Consider the following 25,527-nt stretch of genomic DNA (forward strand, 5'->3'; position numbering starts at 1 on the left):
TGATGTGTTGGTACGTTTAATGGGTAACTGATCCTCTGGATTGGTTTAGCTCAAACACTTGTTCTTGAAATGATCATGAGTCTTGTTCTTGTCCATGAGATCATTGGGACGATCTTATTCATGTCCATTAGGACGACCTTGAAGCCTTGTGTACCTAAAACGATCTTGAACCTTAACTTTTGAATCGATCCTGATTGTTGTCATGTAAAACAACTTTGAGCCCCCATCCTTAGGATGATCTTGGTCCCAGGTCAGAGGGACGATCTTGGGTCCTGTCAGCTAGGACGATCTTGTGGCAGCTTTGACGATCTGGAGCCACTGAAACCCTAGAATGACTTCGTGCAATCATAAAACAACATGTACATGCTCTATAACACACCATACTTGATCATTTAACACCAAACCAAGTTCATAACATCATTACCATTCGATTAAACACATTAAAGGCTACTCATTAACATCGAGCTAGTCCATGAGTCGATCTAAAACAACGAACAAAGTGCAAACCCTAATTGAGTACACATAAGTCATGTGCTATCTAAATTACTAAAGTACGAGTTCTATGGACAGTTAAATTGAGTTCTCAAGGCTAAAGTTCATTCTTAAAGACACGTTCAACTCATTAACACGATAAGTACTTATGTGTGAGTTCTAAGACGTTCAGTTTGAGTCCAGTTCACGTACTTAAAGTTCATTGAAACTCTTTTGAGTCAAAACGTTTAAAGATCTTCAAATGACCAAATCATCAGTTCATCAAGGATATTTCAGTGAATAATTAATCACAAGAACTAATACATGTATTCATCTATGATCAATGACTTGTGATTAGGTTGACATCAAGACGTACTTGGATTCAAATAGATATACCCCATTTGTATCTGTGCTTGTTCACTATGCTTGTAAACTACGCTTGTGGCAGATCACTGTGAGTCTTCGTAGCCCCTTTTTCTTGACTTATGTTTTGGGGTGAAAGGAATACAAAATATGCTTTTATATATGCCGTAACTGCTTTCATTGTTATTCTATGGCTGTTAGACTACTTTGTGATATACTAGCCATGTCATGTTATGACTGTGAGTGCACGATTGATACATACTAGCCATGTCATGTTTATGACTGTGAGTGCACGATTGATTTATTCTAGCCAAGTACTGTAAGTGCACGATTATACACATACTCATACTTATGTGCAAAGTTGGTCTCTAGCCACATCATACTAAGTCATCCTCGTGTTCTATTGTCAGCATAAATCATACTTATACAACTTATTGATGCTCTCAAACCTACGAACTCACCAACCTTTGTGTTGACCCGTTTACGTATTCCTTTCATGTAATTAAGCAAATCGTGGCTAGGATTAGTAGCATGGGACTCTTAGCAGACTGCAGGCTAGGTTTTGGAGTTTGCATGCTTTTGCTTATGTTTGTTGGAAATATGCCTAACCGTTTCCCTTGCGTGAGAACTTAACATACATTTATTTGAATGCTTGGTTGGACCTATGTGTGATGACTACTCTTATGCTTATTTGATTATGTAATCGACTATTTATGCTTATTCTATGCACTCATTTAGTTGTTCCTATGTAACATCCATGTGCGTGTGTGCTTTATCTTACATCCCGAGTTTTCCGCCGTTGTCAGGGTGTTACAGCACTAGGGGCACTAGTTAGCAAATCCCCAATAATATATTAATTATTGTTCTAATTACTTAGAAAAATTGATATTGTATTTAAATTTATCTTAATCTTAATCTTAATATATACTATAAGACAATTGAACTAATGACTTATTAATCAATCAGATAGCTCAATTTCATCAAATTGACTCTTGCTTATGTCATCATTTAGATTAGCTATAAATTAAAAACTCTAACAATCATTATCCAATTATATTATTATATTAGTATTTATTTTAATTTGTAAAAAAAATCTCATTAATTTACACTTTTTTGTTTTCCATCAATAATTTACACCTTTTAGCCCTCAATACTTAATTTATATTTATTTTTAGCACCAACTTGGGAAAATTTTTTAAAAATTTACAAAAGGTATTTATATTTAATTTTTTAAAGTTTCAATTGTCAATCAAATCAAGAATCCTAATTGTTATCAAAGAGTATGAAAACAATCTTAATTGTTATCTAACTATCATAAAACATGTAATTGAAAGGAAACCTATTCGTGTTATGAGTCCGCATCATGATCAAATACATAAACTTGAATGTCAAGTACAGGATTACAAATATGTTTATATTTTAATTCCTAATTATCTTTAATAATAATATCAAATTATGAGTACAACTGGTTTCAAAAATTCTATAATAGATAAATTATTGTAGCATGTGCCAACATTGGTAATATAGAAATTATTTGCAAATTATAACACTTAGAACTGTATACGTTCAAAATTATAAGTTTTTATGAATTAAATGTATGAACATTTAATATTGATAATATCGTAAACCTCGTGTCTAGTGTTGGACACGTGTCTAAAATCTAGTATATACTATAAGACAGTTGAACTAATGACTAATTAACCAATCACATCGTTCGATTTCGTCAAATTGACTTTTGATGATGTCATCATTTAGATAAACTACAAATTAAAAATCCTAATAATCATTATCCAAATATATTATTATATTAATATTTGTATTAACTTGTAGAAAAAGTCTCATTAATTTACAAATTTTTGTTTTCCATCAATAATTTACACTTTTTAGCCCTGAATACTTGTAACACCCCAATAATTTTAAGGTAATAAAATAACCCTTTTTGTAGTTTTGACATTAAAATAAGTTCCTAATATTTTATTTTTGATTATGGGGTTAATTTAGTTGGAACGTTAACGGATAGCGGGTGTTTTATCATCAGAAATTCTAAATGGGTCGTGGCATCCATATGGAGTGCCAGCCACATTGTTGTGGGTTATTCATATTTCCACTAGCTCATCCTTTCTTCTTCATCTCCATATTTCTTCTTAATTCAAAGAAAACCTCAACTAAATCCTTCATGCAATACTTCTAATTTATCCAAGAATCATCATAACAATAACCTTATATGATCAAGAAATTGAAAAGTTAGGGTTTAAGTTGGAGTAGTGGTGGTGGCCGAATTAGTTAAAGAAAAAGGGAAGAGTTTTTGATTTGAAAACCCAAATCTTTATCTTCCATCATTGAGGTATAGAATTCTTAACCTAATTTCTTTTCCTTTCTTTGAATTAGGGTTCTTATAAGGTGAAATTGGGGATTTTGCTAGTAATGGGTGTCTATGTGAGTTTTTCCCCAAAATTCTTGTATATTATGATTGTGTCATTGAGTTGCATGTTGAAATCTTTAATAATGAGAATGTTAGTAGTGAAACTCTAAATATGGAAATGGTGACTTTGTTAGCTATATGATGATGATGAATTCTTGGGTTGATATGAGATTTTTGTTAAGTAAGCAACTCAATGACTTAATGGGAAGGGTTAAGGTTAAGAATGCTAGTGAAAGGTTGGTTTAGCTATAGTGAAATAGCTAGGAAATGTGAATGATGTCTTATATGTGCATTATGATATGTTGATAGGTTGAAAGCTTGGTTTTGTGCATTTACGGTTATCTTGATTATTTGTTGTGTCGCGAAGAAGGTGAGTATACTTGCATAAATTGTATATCCGTCGGGTCAATTACCAATCATGTTGAGTGAGTCCATGGTGGCAATTGATTTGGCGTTAAGTCCCATGTTTATGGTTGAGTTTGATTACAGGCCTAATTGGTGGCCATAGGCTCATGTGGAGCATTTGTTATTGTTTTAATTGTGTGATTGTAATCATTTGCTTATATGGATCCATGTAAAGCCTAGCCCAAGGGTGAGTATTATGGATATGACACGACGGTGTCATAGTCCATATGCAACAGTCCCTTGAGCATTGCCCTCCTTCGTTTATATGATATTATGCAAGCATATTCACTAAGCATTCGCTTACCTTTCAGATGTTTACCCTTTTGATTATAGGTGGTTCCGGAAGAAGGAACTAGGTTTGCTTGTCTCGAAGAATAGAGAACGAAGTTGCTAGGGATTGTAGATAGTTGGAAGGTATCTTAGCTATTCTCGGAAGAATAGCATGATTTGGTTAGAAACCTAGTTGTCCCTCTTGACATTGGCTCATGGTACATTTTGGTTGTTATTGGCCATATTTTGATATGTTTTGTAACTGGTCATGTTCATGTCTTTTGGAGTTGATAAGGATAGTTGGTTTGGTTGTAGCATGTCAAATGGGTAATCGACCCATATAGTTGCGCGGTCGATCATGGATCAAACTAAATTGACAAATATGAATGTTTTCGGGTTAACTCTCTTACTTTCAATCCTGGAATGTAACTTTCTTATAACTTTGGTTGTGGTTCAAAGGTTTTGGTTAAGTCTTAACGTGGGCAAAATTTGATGTTGATTGGGTTGTGGGCCACTACGCCGCAGTGGGAGCCTGCCGAGCCCACTGCGGCGCAGTGGAATCCCACTGCCCAAATTTCTTTTCTTCCCACTGCGGCGCAGTGGGAGCGGGCCTAGCCCACTGCGGCGCAGTGGAGGTTCTTCTAGTTTTGGTCCGAGAATTTCCACTGCGGCGCAGTGGGAGTACTCGACCTCACTGCGGCGCAGTGGGGACATTTTAAAAAAAAAAAAAAACTTTTGTGTTTTCGAGTCGTGTCGTTTCAATACTTAATTTATATTTATTTTTAGTTATCAACTTAAGAGAATTTTTTTAAATTTACAATCATTTAATTAAATAAAAAAAATTAACATATGAAATATATTTTACAAAAAATTATTTGAAAACCTAATGACTTATTAACAAATATTAGAAGAGTCCTAATTGTTATCAAAAAATATAAAAACAATCCTAATTGTTATCATATTATCATAGAACAAGTGATTGAAAATAAACATATGCGTGTTATGAAACGCGCATCATGATTAAATACATATACTTGAATGTCAAGTTCGGGATCACAAATATGTTTATATTTTAATTCTTAATTATTTTTTCTAATAATATCATATTATGAGTACATGTATTTCAAAATATATTATAATGGAGAAATTATTATATATAGCATGTGCCTTGCGAAATGACTACGACAAACAATTCCATCAATATGTCTAGGCTAATGATGACATTGAGGAACCTATGATTATTGTATTACAACTTGCAAAATATAACACTTAAAACCGTGTTTTTTTAAAGTTGTAAGCATTTATGACTTAAATGTATGAAGATCTAATATTGTTAATATTGTAAATCCCGTGTCCAGTGTTGGACACGGGTCTAAAATCTAGTTAAAGTGCTAAACATAAGAGTAAAATTAAAATATACATAAAAAATTCAATTAAATAATACATTTCTCTTTCGTAATGTAAAACATTATTAAATTCGATATTTTGGATCCACAATGATTTTTAATATATATATATATATAAGGAGATGGTTATATACGAATGTTAGTTATCTAAGGTTGGGTATAGAACACTCACATATTAATTTTTTTAATTCATAAAATTCATGGGGTTCAAGCATTTATTCATTAAACAAGATGTATTAAAAAATTAGTATGTGAGAATTCTACACTTAAGTTCAGGTGTGAAACGAATAGACCCAAAATAAGAGACATTTTTTTATTATTATTATTAATCTTAAAAATCGGGACTTGACCACTTCATTTGAACCAAATTTTGGATAACTCAAGTCTTGTTCCATCTTTAAAGAACCTTACCATTATAAAGTAGACTCCAACACGTTTTCATGAATAACTTGAATGTTAAAAACGGAAGTACGGTTTGAAAGTTACAATCGTTTCAAAATTTGAGTTTTTACTGAACAAGAAAAAGTTGCGTCACACCCCCCCAAAAGTTGCGGCACAACTTTCAAGTCGGGGAACTTAGGGGTTTCACAGTTGCGTCACACCCTCCAAAAGTTGCGACGCAACTTTGCACCTGACAGCAAGAACTTCATTTTTGACACTCCAAATGACTTGCAACTCATTCATCTGATTTCCAACTTTCAAAACAGTTTACTAACATCCAAAATGACCCAAAAACACTGGATACAACATCAAATGAGTTACCAACCTTTACTTGAACATATGTCACACCCCACCTTAGGCGGAATCGTAGGATATGACGAAAAGATATAGCAATAGCACATGGACTTTATAATAGAGTCATACTAAATGAAATCAAAATAAATGTAATTTCCACAAGCGGGATAAGTCTAGGCAACACACCTCAAATATCAAAAGATGTAACAAATAGCAAATAGAGTTCAATGATTAAATGCAACTAGGAGTCCATGAAGGATCTCTTTATTAGTCTTCCTAAAGTCCTTATGCTCAATCTCCTTAAGCATTGTTATTACCTGAAAATGAATGCTCGAAAATGTCAACATAATGTTGGTGAGTTCGTAGGTTTAAAGTAATACAAATGAATTTGCTGTGCATGATATATATGAGGTTTGGACAATAGTGTAAATATAAACATGTAGCAGCCTGTATGCAATCCAAATACTGATCAATGCCATCATAGTTATCCAACAACACAATCCCCATCACTCCTGCCCACAACTCAATCATGCTTTAAATACCAACAACTACCAGCTGGAGTATAAAGTTGGTCGATAGTTTTCCAATAGTCTTCAATAGATATCAAAAGACATCTATTGCATCAAAGAAATCAATACAAGTAAGCTAGCATACACAATTTCATAATTACACGTATTTGTCCATGAAAACAAACAAGTTTTGGCACAGCTAGTAAAGAAATTAAAAGTGTTTTGAGCATCATTTTCTCCCAAAGAAATAATATAAAAAGGGGCCACGAAACTCACCTCAACAAGCAAGTAGTTATGCAAAGTCCAACAAGGTCGCTAGAATCTACACAACATATATATGAACAAGTTACAATTATGGACATGGTCAAGAACCATCCATTTTAACCCGTATTTGATGATATATACATATATGGCTACTTTCAAAATATTCCCAACTGATTTGTCATCTATTATTAAGTTACAAGTCACATAACTTAATATAGAGTATTTGTTTTAATGATTTATGATTTAGTTCTACAAGCTCTTATTCGCTGAAATTTTTGGTAACTTTATCAATTTTTATTCTAGATCACCCGAACTAACCAAGTCCTTAAATTTTTACCACAGTAACTTTTATGTGTTAGATACTTAAATAAATTTTTACAGAATTTATTTTGTTATTGAACTATTTTTAAAAATTTGATAATTACAGACTAGTTAATAAATTCACTGTTTGCGCACAGAAAGTTTTATAAAAGATAAGGGCCTTCGAAGCTTCAAAAAAAATCCAAATTTTTACTGTACACTCTTAACATCTTAAAAAGGTTTATGGAAAAAAATAATCTTCCAGTTCATAAAATCGACCAAGATATGACTATTTGAAGTCGACCTAAATCTGTTCTGAAAACTCAGCTTTGCGCAGTTTTGTTATAAAATTCGTTTGACAACCTTAAACTTCATATTTTGACACGAAACCACTTCCACCAGAAAGTAGACTTCCTGAAATTAATTTTAGACACCAAAAACGTGACTTAACCATCTTCCATGACCAAGATACGACATTTCAAAGTTAACAAACAGAATCTGTCCAGATTCTGAAATAACCCAAACTTACTGTTTTAAAGACTACTACAACTAATATTCATATATAATCTTTCAAATCTTTCCAACACCTATTTACATCTGTTATTATGATTTTCATGCCTTCATAATTGAATTTCTCTAATTACATTAATTATTATAATACAATAAATACATAAACTTTTAACATTAATATAATTTATACTTCAAGCTTTTGATTTAACCTTAAAAAAAAACCCCTTTCATTCATTATTATAAATTTGCCATAATATATATTCATCAAATAGGTTACTTATAAATAAAAATTAATAAAAAAAAAATATATGCTTATATATATATATATTTAATAAATAAAAAGACTAATATATATGAAAAGAGAATACAAGTGATTTTACCCCAAGATTGATGATCTTCTTCTTAGATACCTTAAAAAAAGAATAGAATATAATCTTAAGAATTTTATTATTAATTGTAATTTAAATCAAGATTCAATAGAATTATAATTAAACTTACCAAAGTTTGCTTTGACAATGAGATGATTAATAAAAAAAATATATATATATATATATTTAATGTTGTGGTGCTTTGGTGTTGATCGACCAAAGAGAAGAAAAGAATCAAAAAAAAGTTTTGGTTTTTTTTTTTTATTATTATTTAGGGTATAATTATTATATATATATATATATATATATAGATAAGTGTTTTAGTTAGTTTATGATTAGACTTAATGCAACATAAGAATTCTAATGGAATTAAAATTCCTTGCTCACCATAAATTGTTGTAATATATATATGACTAAAATTTTTTTACTAAACATATGATATTTTACTATTACTATTACCATTTTACTAGTTATACTAATTATATATTATTTTCATAATTATTGATTTCGTTCACCACTAAATAGCGTATACTAATTTATCAATGTCTAGAAATAAATATGACTAACAACTACAAGTCTAGAAATTACGGGGATAGTTATAGTCATCTATGTTTAGGAAGATCAAATATTTCAATCCTAAACTTTTGAAATTCAAGTAATAGAAATCCAATATTGGAAATGATCACCACATTTCTATGCTTGTTATACTATATAAACATATTGACTAGTCAAGAAATTTGGAATGTAAGTTAGAGACTATAATAAATTACCAGTTTTGGTGACGGATATCACAACATATCCATAGTTTACCGAACCAAATGGGTCACTTGCCCGAATTACTCAAGTTGACAAAGTACCCATTTGACACAATGTCAACTACAAACTTACAAATTCAGGATCACAAGACTCAAAATGATGACATTACAACACTTTCATACAAAAGAACACAAAATGTACCAAGAGCCATATGAGGTGGGATGAACTAGGTTTCTAACAAGCACCATTCTTTCGAGAATGGTCAAAATACCTTCAAAGTCCTAGCAGCTTCAATATGTCAACAACTTCAAATCACAAGAACTAGTTCTTTCTTCCGGAACCACCTATCAAAATGGTAAATAACTAAAAAGTAAGCAAATGCTTAGTGAATAAACTTGCATACAGTTATATATACGAAGGAGGGCAAAAACATAATAGACTATCGCATGTAGCCAATGGTATCGTCATACCATCACTTGCATACTCACTTTTGCGCTAACAAACACATACATGGATCCATATACGCTAACAATAATCAAAGAGGTTCTTAGGCCTCATCTCAATACAACTATGGGGTTCTTAGGCCCCAGCCTCAAAATCAGGCCCTAAAGCTGAATCGATTACCACACACGGAATCCACCATCGTATTGTAATCGACCCAGCGCAAATGTAAGAGTATGCAAATTTACTCACCTCCTCCGCGACTAACAACAATCAAGATTGCCACAACAATTGCAAAGCTTTCAACCTAACAAATCAACAAAATATGCATATAAGACTTTATTCACAAACTTGGCCAACTCACTTAGCCATACTATCAATTCACTAGCATTCCTATTCACCCAAACTCATTCTCTTTGAATTGGCTCAATTCCAAATCTCATTTAACAAAATTCAATCTTTCAAAATCATCAATCTCAACTATCTATGATTTTGCTAAAATCTCTTTTGTCATCACCATATGGCCATTTCATATCATATTTACCAAATTCTCAATTTTTCCATGATGGTCACTAACAAACTCAAATCAACATATTCATGCAACACGATGTTCATATAATAAGAAGTATTTACAATTTGGGAAAATAATAACAAAATTATCTTGCAACCCAAAAATCCCCAAATTGGATTTCTCATGAACCCTAATTCTTAATAAAAATCAAAACTAGGTTATGAGAGTTTTACCTTAAGGAAATGGAAGAATAAAAGTAAGGATTCAAGTCACAATTTTTTTTCCTTCTCCTTCCTAATTTTCAGCCACCACCACTACAATCAAACCCTCAATTTTCAATTTCTTAGATGATAGGGATTATTATTATGATTAATCTTTTAAGAATTTCTTGAATTGTTTAAAGAATTAGATATTAGTTAGAATGGATTGAAGAAGTTTGAAGAAGATTTGAGAAAGAATAGGAAGTAATAGTGGAAGAATGACTAAGGGGAAAAATAGGAGGCTGACACTCTCCTGAGATGCCACGCCCATATCAACTTTTGTTGGTAATTTTACCCGCTATCCGCTAAAGTTCCAACTAAATTAACCCCATATCCAAAAATAAAATACTAGGAAATTAATTTAATGTCAAAACTATAAAAGAGGTTAATTTATTTATCTTAAAAAAATCTTGGGGTGTTACAAGGTGTCAGACAATTTTATATTCACTTTTCTCTGTATATAATTAACATACAAGGGGATAGTGTAGATATTTTAAGGATTTGGATGCATGTTGTAAATAATATCATTAAGCGTATTATAGATATTTTGTGTAGAGATATTTAAATTAGTTAATAAACGCTAGGATTAGTTTGGATAGTTCAGTAGTCTTTTTGTTAAAAAGAAAATGAGGTTTCTTTTTATTAAGAGATATTGGGCGCATGTCCGCGCGATAGTGGCGGTGTGGTGGTGGTGACAGGTGGTGGTGTTGGCAGCGACAGTGTGTGGTGATGGCGACAGATAGTAAGGATGATGGTGGTGGTGGTGGTAATGGTGGTGGCGGCGGGCCGACAGTGGTAGTGTGATTATTAATTAAAAAGTAATTGATATAACATGAGTAATGTATTTGTTTCAAGGGTTAAATGAATTTATATTGTAAATTATTTCATTAATAATATTATACAATAACAAGAAAAAATGTTTAATGGAGTAAATGAAGGATAAAGGTAAAATAGATACATTATTAGGTTTTCTGAAACGAATCTATTTTTTCCAACAAGTCACCTTGGACAAGGTTTACTGTTAAGAAAATCAAGACGACGAGCTTTTTCTAGATGACAAACAGATCAACAAAACACCTAATAGAATGGAACTTTTAATTTTTAGTTTCTATATGAATTGTTAATTCCATATTTCGTGTTTGTAATGCATAGCATTTCGCTAGTTTTTGCTTGAATAAATAAAAATTTGAATGTTAAAAAAAAAATAGTTTTTAGATGTATGAAAAACAGCTCTTTTTATTAAGAAGCATTAATTTAGATAGGTATAATTTAAATATGTTGTATCACTTCTCGTTTTATAGTAAAAACACAAATAATAATTCAATCAAAAGAAAAACCTAAAAGGAAGGTTATCACGTGATACGGCCCGGATGACATGCAATGAAGCACATGACAGATTGTTGTTCCTACCCACAGATTCCATAGTACCACACCATAATCCATTGCATAAATAACGAATAAATAACGAATGGAATTTTCTTTTTAAGTTTTCAACGTGACAAAGTTTGTAAAAGAAATTGGTTAGTAGCATTACGTCTATCTGCCTTCCTGTGATCAAGTGTTTTTTAAGCTTATAAAGTCTTTGGAAATATTTATTTGGGTAGGCGTTTATTTACCGCAAAAGAATTATACAAGGACATCTTTATTAAAGAAGTGTTTATTCATTATAAAAGAAACAAATAGACTATTTTTGGAAAAAATTCTCTCAAATTCATGTTAAAAGAATCTTGATCATTAAGTTAAAATCAAATGTCAAATTCAAAAATCATATTTGCATTTTAACCATTGATTTAAGAGCTTAAGATGTTTCCAACTTAACTCTTCAAGCGGATCTCGTCATTTAGAGTGCACGGTGTACCCCGAGGACCAAGCAAGTACCATTCGATCACCGACGTTATCTCGTACGAAAAACATCATCCTCAAGCATCGGCTCATCCACAAAGCATATGGACATCAATCTTTCATGAGCCGAGTGCCGATCTCCCCAAAAATATCTTCGTGTGTGTGCAGAAGAAGATGTAGTGTCTTCTTCTAAGGTTGTAAAAGCAACAGAAGCCAAAAACTCGAAGCCGCCAGAAGACGATGACGACGACGACGATGAGAATTCAAGGATTATATACACGGATAGTTTATCGTCAGACATTTTGCCTTATGAAATTTGATAGTTTGGTGTGTGATTGTATGTGATAGTATAGTTGTTTGGTGTTTGATTGTACTTGAGATGGTAAATACGTGATAAATATGTGTATGTATATATAAAAGTTGGAAAAAGAAAAAAAAACAAGTCAAACGCTCCTAACGTTCTAAATCACTAAAAACAAAAAAAAAAGTCACTTTCATACACTCCCAACGTTCATTTGCATCGACCAAAACTAGCCGATCTTACTTGCCAAAACTTGCCAATGTTGCTTGCCAAAACTTGCCAATTCACGTGCTATAGTGTTGCCCATGTACTGATTTAGCCGATGGTTTTTGCCAACTATACATTTGCCCCTTATATAATATAAACTACATTTTCCAAATGTATGAAAGTACGAACTCTCCGATAGCAAGTAATCAGTTCAACTCAGCTAATGAGACTACTTGTTTGACAATATATATATTTTTTTGGATTTTGCTAAACAAAGACCTAAAGGCTTTCGTTAAGGTGTATTAATTAGTTGTACACTTAACATAAAATTCAGGGGGTGAGCTTTTAATATGAAAATGTACAATCTTTTTATGCACGTTAAGTAAAGCCTTAAGGGCTTTGTTTAACATTTTCCCTTTTTTTTATGTATATATATATTTTGTTATTATCATTTTGTTTTATAGCTTTCGTTTTTTTGGATTCTAGATTTTTATGACCGCTTTTTTATATGTTTGTATTTTACTATTATTTTTATTATTGCTATATATTATATATTGGTATGTCATTATTTTGAAATGTTATTATTTGTATTCATAAAACTTATAATATGTTATGTTTGAATCTCATTTACGATATTATTTCTTTTATTCATTAGTAGAAGTTCTTTGATACCAACTAGTAGAAAAAACTAAACAAAAGGGTTATGGATTTGACAAAGTGATATTAGTACCATAACGATTGATTTATTTGTCATGTAATATAACTTTTATAGCATACTATACAGATAGGTAACACACTAAAAGATAAAAAAGGCTAGTTTAGATCCAAGAAAACACGTATTTGTATATTTTTGTATATCCTTACAAAATGTCGAACGGGTTGCTTACCCCAACAATAGTCAATAGGAACAGTCCCATTTTTGGCCCAATCATGAAGACGTAGCCCAATTCTGTTCGTAGTCTAAACCCAACCGCTCACTCCAGGCCCAATTTCTGAAACTGAACCGTTCTATTCGGTTCGGTCTTGGATTCCACTTTTCTTCATAATCGGGTCTTCTTTTTTTCTTTTTCTTTTTTAAAGGCTATCCTTAGTACGTTACTCCAGATATTACTCATTAGTATCAAGGTATTTAAGTCGGGTTGAGTTAACCCGAGTTTTGGGCTTTTTGGCCCATGTTTATTCCTAGTTAGAGAATATCCATTTTGCCATCTTTGAAGAAGAAAAAAAAAAGGGCGAGGTCTACAAGGGGGATCAGAAAATAGTTAGTGATATAACATTTGACAAAAAGACACTTTTGACATCACAAACAAAGTTCCAATAATCCAGGAGACGACAAAATTAAACCAAACATTAGAGTTTTATTTTTGTTCATAAAAAACCAGCTGTTTTTATTTACAAAAACACACCCACATTACATTACCCTTCACTTGACAATCTCCGCCAACTTTCACCTTTTAAATACTATAAAACTCTAATTACATAATTGAGAATTTATTGTTGTAAATTGCAAACCATTTACATTCATTTCAATGGCATTCTCATGTAGTATTGTTAGACCAAATAATCCACCTGTTGTTGATTCCATGATCTCATCAACCTCTTTATTTGCTACTACTAGTACTACTAGACCATCATCATCTTCATTAAAAATTCATTCCAATACCACCTTATTTGGCGGTTCTCCGGTTCCTTTGGAACTTTGTTCTTCTTTAAGGTTGGGGGCTCTCTTTTTTTCTTTTTTGTGTGTTTTTGTCAATGTCTGTATATTTATGATTTTGTGCAAGTCATTTTTTCGCATATTGGTTGTTATTTATGTTTGTGTAATCACTTGACAGGGTAGTTAATGCTAGAAGGATTAATCCGATCAAAGCAACCGCTACTCAGACACCACCAATTGTTTCAAGTAAGACGTTTTTTATAATCTTATTTGTTAGATATCATGGATCGTTGATAATTTATGTATGACGTGTTGGCGGGTTCAAATATACTAGCTCTAAATCAACTCATTAATTTAGTTGAAAAGTTGAAAAATACCCCAAATACAGTTATTAAATTGGTTATTCATCGACCTGTGTGGGACCCCGATTAGAATAAAAAGGGTACACGATAAGAGTAGAAGTTAAAGAATTGAATATATGAATGTACACTATAAATATATTGGTATAAGTATAGCAAACCGTAAAGGACTTAGAAGAAGGTACCGGAAATAGTCATGTATGATATTTTATATATGGATTGACCTGTTTACATGTATAACCCATATATTTTTGTGTCGGGTTAATGGAATGTCTGGAATTGCCATGCTGATATTCTTAAGCTCAATTGACAAATTGTAACCTACTCGGAATTTGCAGAGTCTGGTGGCAGTGTAAAGACCAAGGTTGGAATCAATGGTATGGTTTCTTAGTGTTACTATTATTTTGTTGTTCTCTTAATCGTTGAGGTATTGTGTTATCTTATATGTGCTAATTTTACTTATACGTATGGAATATGAATTGGTGCTTCAGTTTATGTTTCTATATCCCTGGTGTATTATGTGTGCAAAATGATTTTTCAAAATTCTGTAATCTCTCTAAGAAAACAAGGAAAGTCAGATTTTTCAGATGATTTGTAAAAGATGATTTTTGGTTATCTGTGTTCTGCAAATAGCACATATGATCATCATCCCCAATATGTAATTCCATGCCCTCACTCAGATAAAAATCACAATGCAGTCATATCACATTTTGTCATTATTGTTTAAAGATGATAGAGATTACTTTAAATGTTGCAGGTTTTGGAAGAATTGGAAGGTTGGTGTTGAGAATAGCATCATTTAGAGATGATATTGAGGTTGTTGCTGTCAATGATCCTTTTATTAATTCTGATTACATGGTAAGGATGAGATTTAATGTAAATATGTAATTGTGTCTTGGTTTGGCTTGATGATTTATTTTGATTAGTCTAATCTAATTGTCTTTTTTAAGTTCAAAGTATGTATCACTTGAAGGGTGCACATATTAGGGCCTTTTAGATATCATGCAGCAGTACATAAGACTATACTTAGTTTCGACATACTATTTGTTGTAAAGGCAATGCCAATCATTGAACCATCTATTAGATTTACAAACATATATATATCGTTATGTGAGATGGTAGAAAACCAGAATTAGAAAGAGCAAACAACGGCGATTGCATCTCTAGTATTATAGATTGACTAAGTGGTCATGAAAGTTCTATAAAATGCACATTGTTCAATTTATGTGCCCTTTACGTTATATGTACACATATTTTTTACTCCCCCAAGCAATTATATAACATGAGTTACTTTTGTTAGTATTTATTGTGTTTGGAGGTATAGTTTAGACCAGTCCAGTTGATCTATAATGATGAGAACTTGCATGTTTTAGCATATGATCGCTTGGTAAAGGCTTACACCTGTGGCAAAATGGGCGGGTTGGGTAACATGTCAAAATTGGTACTTATGAATGCAGGTCAAACGAGCTGAGATGACTGTTAATTGTTCGTTTGAACTTTAAAGACCCAGTATATTAAACATGATTATCAAAACGATCACGTATGAATAAAATTTATAATTTAAATTACAATTATTTAGACAATTTAAATTTTAGTAATTATGTCAAAAAAATTGTGTTATCAAAATTTTGTTCATTAATAATGAATAAAAATAAACAAAGGTGATATGTTTCCATGAACATAATTTGAACATATATATATATATATATTATAGAATGAAAAGAAAAAATAGTTGTGGAAAATTAATTTTAGAATTATGGCTTCATAACAACTTTGGTTTTTTTCTTTTCAAATGTGATATACTATCAAGTAGGAGACAGGAGGCCCACTACTTTAGCCATATCCTCTTCCAACCACCCAAATGACCCTTTTCTAATCCATATGAATCTATTTGATATATGATCTAATATATAAGTTCTTAACACTGTAAGATCGTTTTATGTCCCAAGCGGCTACACGGAACGGCTTACTTGGGGCGTTTTTATTGTGTTTGGGTCGGTTTTGCCTGGTCAAGTCCACAGAATGTATCTGATTTTGATGCATATTATGTAATGAATGCCTTTTTCAGGCTTACATGTTGAAGTATGATTCTACTCATGGTGTATTTAAAGGAACCATCAATGTTGTTGATGAGTCCACTTTGGAAATCAATGGAAAGCATATAAAAGTGACTAGCCAAAGGTATCAATATGGTCATGCATTGGTAATTAGCTTTACGTTTTCGTTATCTGTGAAATGAGTTTCCTTGTTTATTTTATCCTGAATATCACTTTCATTTGTGCTCAGAGACCCTGCAACAATTCCTTGGGGTGATTTTGGAGCTGACTATGTTGTTGAATCATCTGGGGTTTTTACAACACTTGATACAGCTTCAGCACATAAGAAGGTAAACCATTGGTTTAGGTTTACTTAAGGTTCCAAATGACATGTATTGATAATATATATTATCTTAAGTTGATCTTTTTTGGCTGCAATGTGCAGGGTGGCGCCAAAAAGGTGGTGATTTCCGCTCCGTCAGCTGATGCACCTATGTTTGTTGTAGGAGTAAATGAGACCACATACAAGCCACACATGGATATTGTATCTAACGCAAGCTGCACCACTAACTGCTTGGCACCTTTGGCCAAGGTACGCTTTTTTGCAGTTTCCCGTTTTATTTTCTTATATAGAAGACGTTTCCGTATCGAAATAGGTTTTTTTTTATTATTATTATCTTATCTTATCATCGGTTGTATAGGTGGTTCATGAGGAGTTTGGTATTGTCGAAGGTTTGATGACGACTGTTCATGCAACAACAGGTCAGTCTCCCTTTTTATTGTGCATATGATTGCATATAAACTCCCATATTGCATTCTTCACATTTTGTTTCTAACTATGATTATATTGTCTATACTTGAACAGCTACACAAAAAACTGTTGATGGACCTTCAATGAAGGATTGGCGTGGAGGTCGTGGTGCGGCCCAAAACATCATCCCTAGTTCAACTGGCGCCGCCAAGGTACAAGGGTCTTCACACTTCTGATATACTGAAGCTTGCTATATCTGTGGGACTGCCTAAAGATGTATTGTTCATGTTAATATTTCAGGCTGTAGGGAAGGTGTTACCAGAACTAAACGGAAAACTCACGGGTATGGCCTTTAGGGTCCCAACAGCAAATGTTTCTGTTGTGGATCTAACTTGTCGACTTGAGAAAAGTGCTTCATATGAAGATGTTAAAGCTTCTATAAAGTATGCAACCTTAGTCTTCGCATCTTTAAATCCTCTATATTCTGTAAGTGGATGTTAACTAAAACTCTGTTTCTTTAAATTGAAGATATGCTTCTGAGGGTCCCATGAAAGGAATTCTCGGGTACACTGATGAGGATGTTGTCTCCAATGATTTTGTTGGTGATTCCAGGTTATTTAACTTGACTTTTTATATCTGAAATTGTAAGCAAAAAGCCAGATATAATCTGTTATTTTTTAGTTTTTTAATATGTGATATGCTTTTCTCAGGTCAAGTATTTTTGATGCGAAAGCCGGAATTGGGCTAAGTGCATCATTTGTGAAGCTGGTGTCATGGTACGACAACGAGTGGGGTTACAGGTACATATTTCTATTTCCCTCACCTTGGAAAATTGTGTTTCAGGTCCGTGCGGGCTAAATATGGCTTTTTTGACCCGTTTGCTTAAAATGGATCAATGCGGGTTGCATTCTATATCTAGTGGGCCAAATAGCTAAAGTTAAAGATTTGTCTATAATGAACATGGGTCAAATCTGTCGAAAATCATTTAAGGTATTTTCAAGTGATTAAAAGTAATTTAAAACCATGAAAAACGACTAGTATTTTTTCAACAATATAGTCCAATAATCTTCTTTAATATATTAATTGTTTATAGTATAAGTAAAAACAAAAAAAAGTTGGTAAAATGGTCCAGCCCAGCCCGTTTGGGCACATACTGGAATTTACATAGTTGACTCGTTACTCGCCCATCATAGCCCCACCCATCTTGCCACCTGTAGTATGCATTAATTAACAAGTTTGATTGTGTGCAGCAACCGGGTGTTGGACCTCATAGAGCATATGGCGTTGGTGGCAGCTGCCAACTAAAAGAGCATCACCGTGCTGATTGTTGGAAGGGCAACATGTTTCATGTTTTTTGTTGTTGCCATCTTCCTGAAAGTGAGAGTGTAGATTATGATTGGATGTTTCAACTAATGTCACTTGGATATAGACTTGGAAATAAAGAATATCTTGTGCTTTTGGTATACAATGATGGTTTTGTCATGATTTGCATTTGATGTTGAACTCCAACACTTGATATAGACATGGAACTAAACAATGGCATTTGATATTAACATAGGAAATAAAGGATAGCTTGTTGGCACTTGCCATGTTTTTGTCATGGTGTGCATTTTAGTTTAACTCCAAACCTCTAAAACTAATCTTCACCATTAATGGCAATGAGATTCACATTTCAATCACGAAAAATGTACGTGTTCATCAACGATCTCAATTTGGTTAGAGCGTAAATTTGATAATTTGCGTCACGTCTCAACCAGGGTCTCTTGGTCAAATCCCAGATAATCTAACCACGGACCACGCCATTCAAAATTGTAAACACAAGACCTTGCTATGTAGGTAACAAAAAAGTAAGTAATAAACTACGAATTACATATTTTGCTTTAAAAAAATGTTATGTTGGACAACTATTATACATAAAATATAAGATCCACGTTACAATTGATTTGCAACTTGCCCGGATTTTTTTAAGATGTCAAAGAAAGTTCAAACATGTCATCTTTCAAGCAAGTTCGTGTTTCAAGCGAGTTCACGATGAGTAAATGAGTATCATCCATTAAGGAGACTGTGATCATAAACTTTCGTCATATTTTAAGATCAAACTTGAGTTTCGACAAAGTCAAACGTGAGTTTGCACATGAGTATTTTCACAATCAACGCGTCATGCATCACGCCAAGCGACTGCACAGTTAAACTATGTGACAAGAACCTGTGTTTACACAAGGTCAAATTGTCTGGTTTAAGATCGTTTTTCATCCCGTTTCAGAGTTCAGAGTCGTTAACAATATTCTTTTTCTTGTCGTGATTATAAGCCTAGGTGTAGTGCTCTTAGGTCAGCTCATCGTAGTTATTAAGATTTGGTGTGGCATGTTTAAGAGATGATCACATTGATCTAGTCTTTTCGTGACATAAGTTGTTCGGTATTTAATCTACTTAATAAGTCCACGACAGGGGAGACACTATTGGACTAATTATTTTCCAATTTTTTTTATAAATTTTTATAATATAATAAGCCCACAAAAAAGGAAACCATGTTAGATCTGGGGAAACTTTCTCCTCCATATTTAAGTGTTGGGATTTCTCATCGAGAGATCTAAATTGGAGATTTATTTGGAGATGAGGCTCTCTAGCATGGACCTAGTTAAGGCAACATATGCTAGACCTCTTGATATTTGCGAGTAATTCACACCTTTCAAATAAAGAATCCACACCTGCATGTTTCCCTCCCCTTCATCCAAAGACCAAAATATCAGTCGGTCTAAATATCTTCCTTATAAAGTCACTCAAAAAGTTCACCGACGCTTGTTTCTTAGAAAAAATCTCTACACGCGTCAAAATATCAAAAAGAACAACCATGACCAAATTATGTCGGTGTTGACACCGTCCCCTGCCCCCCGGGAGGTCTCTACAATGTACAACATGCTTCTCCACATAATCTAAACATGCACTGCGACAAATAAGGCATATCCCCATCATTTAAAATAAGGGGATCACGAGGCGGTATTTGAGAATGGTACGAGATTCCACCGAAGACATATGTAGCCTTAACTCATTAATAAGGATAGCAAGGAGAGGGTCCTAAGTATTGGTGCATGCCTTTAAACAGCTAACTATAGCTATTTGTCTAATGGTTATGTCAAAATGTACCTCTATATTTTAAACAATTTTCTAAATAAGATAACTTGGAGGGTTTTTTTTTGTGTGTGCTGAGGAGGTTGGGGGTTCCCCTATTGGTGAAATTGTCAAAGTAAAACCTTAGAAATGTTTCATGAAGCCAAACTAAAGCACATGTATAATAAAAATCCATACTACATATACCATTATCTTGTAAAATATTACATGAGTCGGGGTTGCAAATTACTTTTAGACTAAATAACTATACATAAATAGTATTAAAAATATAGAGTTTCATTGTGATTTGTCATGGTCACTACATAGTTCTCCTCCTGGGAATGCCATTGAGTTACTTGACAGAGTATACAGTAATGCACATTATTGATGTCATGCCAAAATATATCAATGTAGTTTCTAAATGTATTAGTTTTGATAAAAAAAAAAAAAAAAATAGAAGCGCAATTTTATTGTCTGTTATTTATTTTTACATAAAATTTATAAAGAATCAATATTAATAAGCATAACTATTTTGGTCAAATTTAATCAACTTTTGTGGAAATAAAATTTAAACTTTTTAAAACTTTAATAAAAATAAAAAACACATGACTTATTCCATGACCAAATGTTGCAAGTTTTAAACACGCCTTTCTTCTTTGTGGTTTGATAAACAGTGAAGCAGGTCTTCCATTGCCAGCCGCCTGCCCCTTTCCTCCATTTCTATTTAAAAAATAGACCTTCTCTTTCACTCCAAAAGCCATTTTTATTCTTTTTAAACATACAATATAATATTATATATAAAAAAATCTGTATCTATATCTATATATCTAGGGTTTTAGTCTTCACATACATACCAACCTCCAACAAGCAACAAGATCTCTCTCTCTACCAACCCACATTTTTAGGCATGGCTTTTTCATCTATTCTTAGATCCCCAAATCCATCACCTCTTGTTCAATCTTCACATCAATCTATTTCCACCCCTACAAGATTGCAGGTTCAAAAATTTCTTAACTTTTTCATACCCATATTCTTATTCTTATTTCTTGATGAAATTTTTTGCCTTTATTTTCTGTAAAGTTTAATCTTTTTTACATTTTTCACTTTCTTGTTTATAAAAATTAAATCTTTTATATATTTCTCATTTTCTTGTTTGTAAAAATTAAACCTTTTTATATATTGATATGTTTAGTTTTTTTTTGCATGTAAGAATTTATCAAATTTCTTTTCCCTATCCACCACCTAAATCTTAAATATTTTGTTTTATGCACCATTTTCACCTTTTTTTTCTGAGTAAAAAAATTAATCTTTTTTCATACCCACCACATAAATCTTGAATTTTTTGTATTATGCTCCATTTTCACTTTTTTCTGAGTAGAAAAGTTTAATCTTTTTTCATACCCACCACCTTAATTTAGTTTCTAAGTTTTATGCTTCATTTTTCATCTTTTTATGTTTAAATTTTTAATCTTTTGTATATTTTTTCAGGTATCTTCTTTGAAGCTTCCATCTACTGCTTCTGTTTCTGGGGAATCTTTATCTTTGAGGTTCTAATTTTACTATTTTTTTTCTGTTTGTAGTTTTTACTGTAAATATAACTATAGATATAGATGTAGATGTATATATTGCTATTGAATAATTGACTTATATTGTATTGCTAATTAATTACATAGAAAGTCCAATGCATGCCGCACCAATATAATTAAAGCTACTGCTACCCAAACACCAACTAGTGTTCCAAGTAAGAAAATTTATAAGCTTTCATAGCATGCTCTTTAAATTTTCGATAGAAAAATGCTTGACCGTTTCTTCGAATGTGTATTCCTGACAAATTATACATTTTTCGGTATTTTTAGAGTCGCACACTAGTGGGAAGACCAGAGTTGGAATCAATGGTATGCTTTCTTACTGTTTTGTTGTTTTTGTGTATTACCTTTTGGGATAATATGTAGGGTAGGCGTGGACTTAAAAATTTATGCTTTGGTAAAGGAATTGGATTTATAGTACTTATGAACATATAATTGAATTATTGAAATTTTGCAGGTTTTGGAAGAATCGGAAGGTTGGTTTTGAGAATAGCAACATTTCGAGATGATATTGAGGTTGTTGCTGTCAACGACCCTTTTATTGATGCCAAGTACATGGTAAGGATGAGCTTATGTAATAACTTTCTACTTCATGACGAGTAGCCTAGCCAAAGTCTTTTTGTTCTCATTTAATGCAATAAACCTTTTTTTTATATCAAGCCAAGTAGATGACAAGGTTGATTTCATTTTCTTCCAAAGTGATGAACTTGTTTAATAGCGGGTCATTTTGGAATCTAATTTTACAATTGTTCTATATATGCACAAAAGAATTATGCATATAGCATGGGCATGTAGAGGGTGGTTTCAGGATTTGATGTGTTTAAGATGACTAGTTGTGGTGGGTTGTGACTTGCAGAATCAGATGATCATATGGATATTTCATTTTACATGTATCATTAATAACCATGTGATGAATCCCTTTTCCAGGCTTACATGTTGAAGTATGATTCTACTCATGGCCTATTTAAAGGAACCATCAAGGTTGTTGATGAAACTACTTTGGAAATCAATGGGAGGCTAATAAAAGTTACTAGCCAAAGGTAATTTAGAGGATTTTCTGTCGGTAAATAGCATTAATATAAATGAGTTTTGTTTAGCTGCTCCTAAACATTATAAGTTGTGCTTAGAGACCCAGCGGCGATTCCTTGGGGTGATTTTGGAGCTGACTATGTTGTAGAATCTTCTGGAGTTTTTACAACACTTGACAAGGCCTCTGCACACAAAAAGGTAAGTAAATCATGGATTTGGTTTACCTAAAGTTCTGTAAATATTCTTCTACCTCTCCGTTGATCTTTATTGGCTATAATGTGTAGGGTGGTGCCAAGAAAGTGGTCATATCCGCTCCATCAGCTGATGCACCCATGTTTGTTGTAGGAGTGAACGAAACTACATACAAGCCAACCATGGATATTGTGTCCAATGCTAGCTGTACCACTAACTGCTTAGCTCCTCTTGCCAAGGTACAATCCTGAAATGGATTACCTAACATTCTGATGTTTATCTTTCTGTTTTGTTATATTATAGAGCAATATTTCAATATCAAAAATGTACACTTTTATGGTTGGGAAACTCTTTGGGGAGTCTTGCTGAAATGCTACATGTATACAGGTGGTTCATGAGGAGTTTGGTATTGTTGAAGGGTTGATGACAACTGTGCATGCAACCACAGGTCTGTCCATTTCTTTATTATATGAATGCATATAAGTCCAATGTGCATTCTCTACGTTCTCTATTTTTGCGATCATAATGTGATGCCTTTGCCTGTTTAGCTACACAAAAAACTGTTGATGGACCTTCAATGAAGGATTGGCGTGGAGGTCGTGGTGCTGCACAAAACATCATCCCTAGTTCTACTGGTGCTGCCAAGGTACAAAGATATCCCAGCTTGACATGAAGTTATATATATAATTGGTTAAAACATGAAGACATTGTCCACATGGAAGGTATATAGTTAGCAATGGTTTTTTGGTTAAATTCCAGGCCGTAGGGAAGGTGCTACCAGAATTAAATGGAAAACTTACTGGTATGGCCTTTAGAGTCCCAACAGCAAATGTTTCTGTTGTGGATTTAACTTGTCGACTTGAGAAGAAAGCTTCTTATGAAGATGTTAAAGCTGCAATCAAGTAAGCCTCCCCAATATCTTTTATCGTTTTTCTACCATCATTTAGTTGATTGTTGACCGTTAACATGAATGATCATTCTTGTAATTAAAGGTATGCTTCTGAGGGTCCCATGCAAGGAATTCTTGGGTATACTGATGAAGATGTCGTCTCCAATGATTTTGTTGGTGATTCAAGGTATCTATACTCATGTCCTATGTATCTTTTGGTTTGATGAACTTAGATAAGAAATGAATGGTCCACTTCACTGGAACAAAAAAGGGGTTTTGTTTCATCTATAATGGATGGAGTGGTCCATTTGTAATGGAATGCGACATCTTTTATTTTGCTGACTATTATTATTGTCCTGGGGTTTTCCATTCTATCACGGACTGCATGAAATATTATAAGGTTTCCCAACTTTACTTATGTTATTCTTATTTTTAATAACATTATTACATTAATTTTCCTAAAATTTAAAAATTATGACACAGTAATATCTACTTACATTCAGGCTTCTTTTCAATCCTAGTTGTTCATTTAGGTTTGATTGTCATATCTGGTAATTCTTGATAACATCAAGTATTTTCGTGTATATGTTATGTTCACAGGTCGAGTATTTTTGATGCAAAAGCGGGCATTGGGCTAAGTGCATCGTTTGTGAAGCTAGTGTCGTGGTATGACAATGAGTGGGGTTACAGGTACACATCTGAATAACTTCTGCTTTTCATTTCTCGTTCTTTTGTATTAGAGCTGATGTATGGGTTGTGATTTGTGCAGCAACCGTGTGTTGGATCTGATAGAGCATATGGCATTGGTCGCAGCTTCCAACTGAGGATTTTTTCTTGCTATTCTCATAAAAGAGATGGTATAGAATCTTGTTTTGACATGATGTATGAATTGGATGGCAGCAAATTTGCCATGACTTGATACAAATTTAGGAAATAAAGGATATGTGGTTGTCATTTGGTACCAGATTCTGCTTTTTTTATTAGTGTTATTTTGCGTTTTAGTTGTGGTTGCTTTCCATCATTAACACTATGTACACTCATACTAAAGTTTGCATCACACATGGAACGGATATCTTTACATGTTTTCAACTTCTAGTATGTAATACATTAAAAAGTGAATTTTGGACCAATTTATTGGACGGTTTGATTTTGGTTATTGCTGTTACTGTTAAATGGTTGCATTGAAAAATTCACTGAAGTCACTTGGATTAAATGACTAAATAAAATGACTAAAAATTATTAAAACTCTTCACCTTTATAAAACTTTTGAAATCACTTTATTAGATATAGTCATATAGTTTGCTCAACTTGACGCAACCTTACATCAGTGTGACGATCAAAGTACTTGTAAAAATCTAGAAGACTTTTAAGTGAGTTCAGGAAATCAGGATTATAACATTGTTTTCAACAGTTCGTATGGCCAATAAATAATTATTTTCATTGTATGCTCAGACCATGTTTATTACAACAAGAGCTAACATATCACATGATCGATCATTTAGTTCCACGGAACCAATGGGTAGCTAGTCAAAAAACTAGATATACCAGAACATACAAGAATACAAGAGAACAATCAAAA

General features: G+C 32.8%; 2 protein-coding genes across 2 annotated transcripts; both read left to right on the forward strand.

The window, feature by feature from the left end:
- The first annotated feature begins 13,208 nt into the window (after positions 1-13,208).
- LOC122592468 (glyceraldehyde-3-phosphate dehydrogenase GAPCP1, chloroplastic) lies at positions 13,209-18,607 on the forward strand. Its single transcript, XM_043764705.1, has 12 exons — positions 13,209-13,219; positions 14,709-14,734; positions 15,115-15,215; positions 16,426-16,538; positions 16,644-16,743; positions 16,839-16,985; positions 17,095-17,155; positions 17,259-17,356; positions 17,445-17,587; positions 17,673-17,756; positions 17,855-17,944; positions 18,395-18,607. Exons 1-12 carry the CDS (start codon positions 13,209-13,211, stop codon positions 18,447-18,449), a joined length of 1,029 nt encoding a protein of 342 aa, XP_043620640.1. The 3' UTR covers positions 18,450-18,607.
- Positions 18,608-20,921: 2,314 nt separating this feature from the next.
- On the forward strand, positions 20,922-24,912 carry LOC122592467 (glyceraldehyde-3-phosphate dehydrogenase GAPCP1, chloroplastic-like). Its single transcript, XM_043764704.1, has 14 exons — positions 20,922-21,249; positions 21,741-21,799; positions 21,926-21,993; positions 22,109-22,147; positions 22,296-22,396; positions 22,766-22,878; positions 22,966-23,065; positions 23,152-23,298; positions 23,447-23,507; positions 23,608-23,705; positions 23,819-23,961; positions 24,052-24,135; positions 24,549-24,638; positions 24,718-24,912. Exons 1-14 carry the CDS (start codon positions 21,160-21,162, stop codon positions 24,770-24,772), a joined length of 1,248 nt encoding a protein of 415 aa, XP_043620639.1. The 5' UTR covers positions 20,922-21,159; the 3' UTR covers positions 24,773-24,912.
- Positions 24,913-25,527: the final 615 nt, after the last annotated feature.

This window comes from Erigeron canadensis, chromosome 3 (assembly GCF_010389155.1).
Source record: "Erigeron canadensis isolate Cc75 chromosome 3, C_canadensis_v1, whole genome shotgun sequence".
NCBI classification, from domain to species: domain Eukaryota; kingdom Viridiplantae; phylum Streptophyta; class Magnoliopsida; order Asterales; family Asteraceae; genus Erigeron; species Erigeron canadensis.

Coding starts and splice junctions, on each gene's coding strand:
- LOC122592467 (XM_043764704.1), top strand. CDS start 21,160: ATGGCTTTTTCATCTATTCTTAGATCCCCAAATCCATCACCTCTTGTT. Junction 23,299..23,446: donor GCTTAGCTCCTCTTGCCAAG/GTACAATCCTGA, acceptor ACATGTATACAG/GTGGTTCATGAGGAGTTTGG. Junction 23,508..23,607: donor AACTGTGCATGCAACCACAG/GTCTGTCCATTT, acceptor TTGCCTGTTTAG/CTACACAAAAAACTGTTGAT.
- LOC122592468 (XM_043764705.1), top strand. Junction 15,216..16,425: donor TTATTAATTCTGATTACATG/GTAAGGATGAGA, acceptor TGCCTTTTTCAG/GCTTACATGTTGAAGTATGA. Junction 17,588..17,672: donor GATGTTAAAGCTTCTATAAA/GTATGCAACCTT, acceptor TTTAAATTGAAG/ATATGCTTCTGAGGGTCCCA.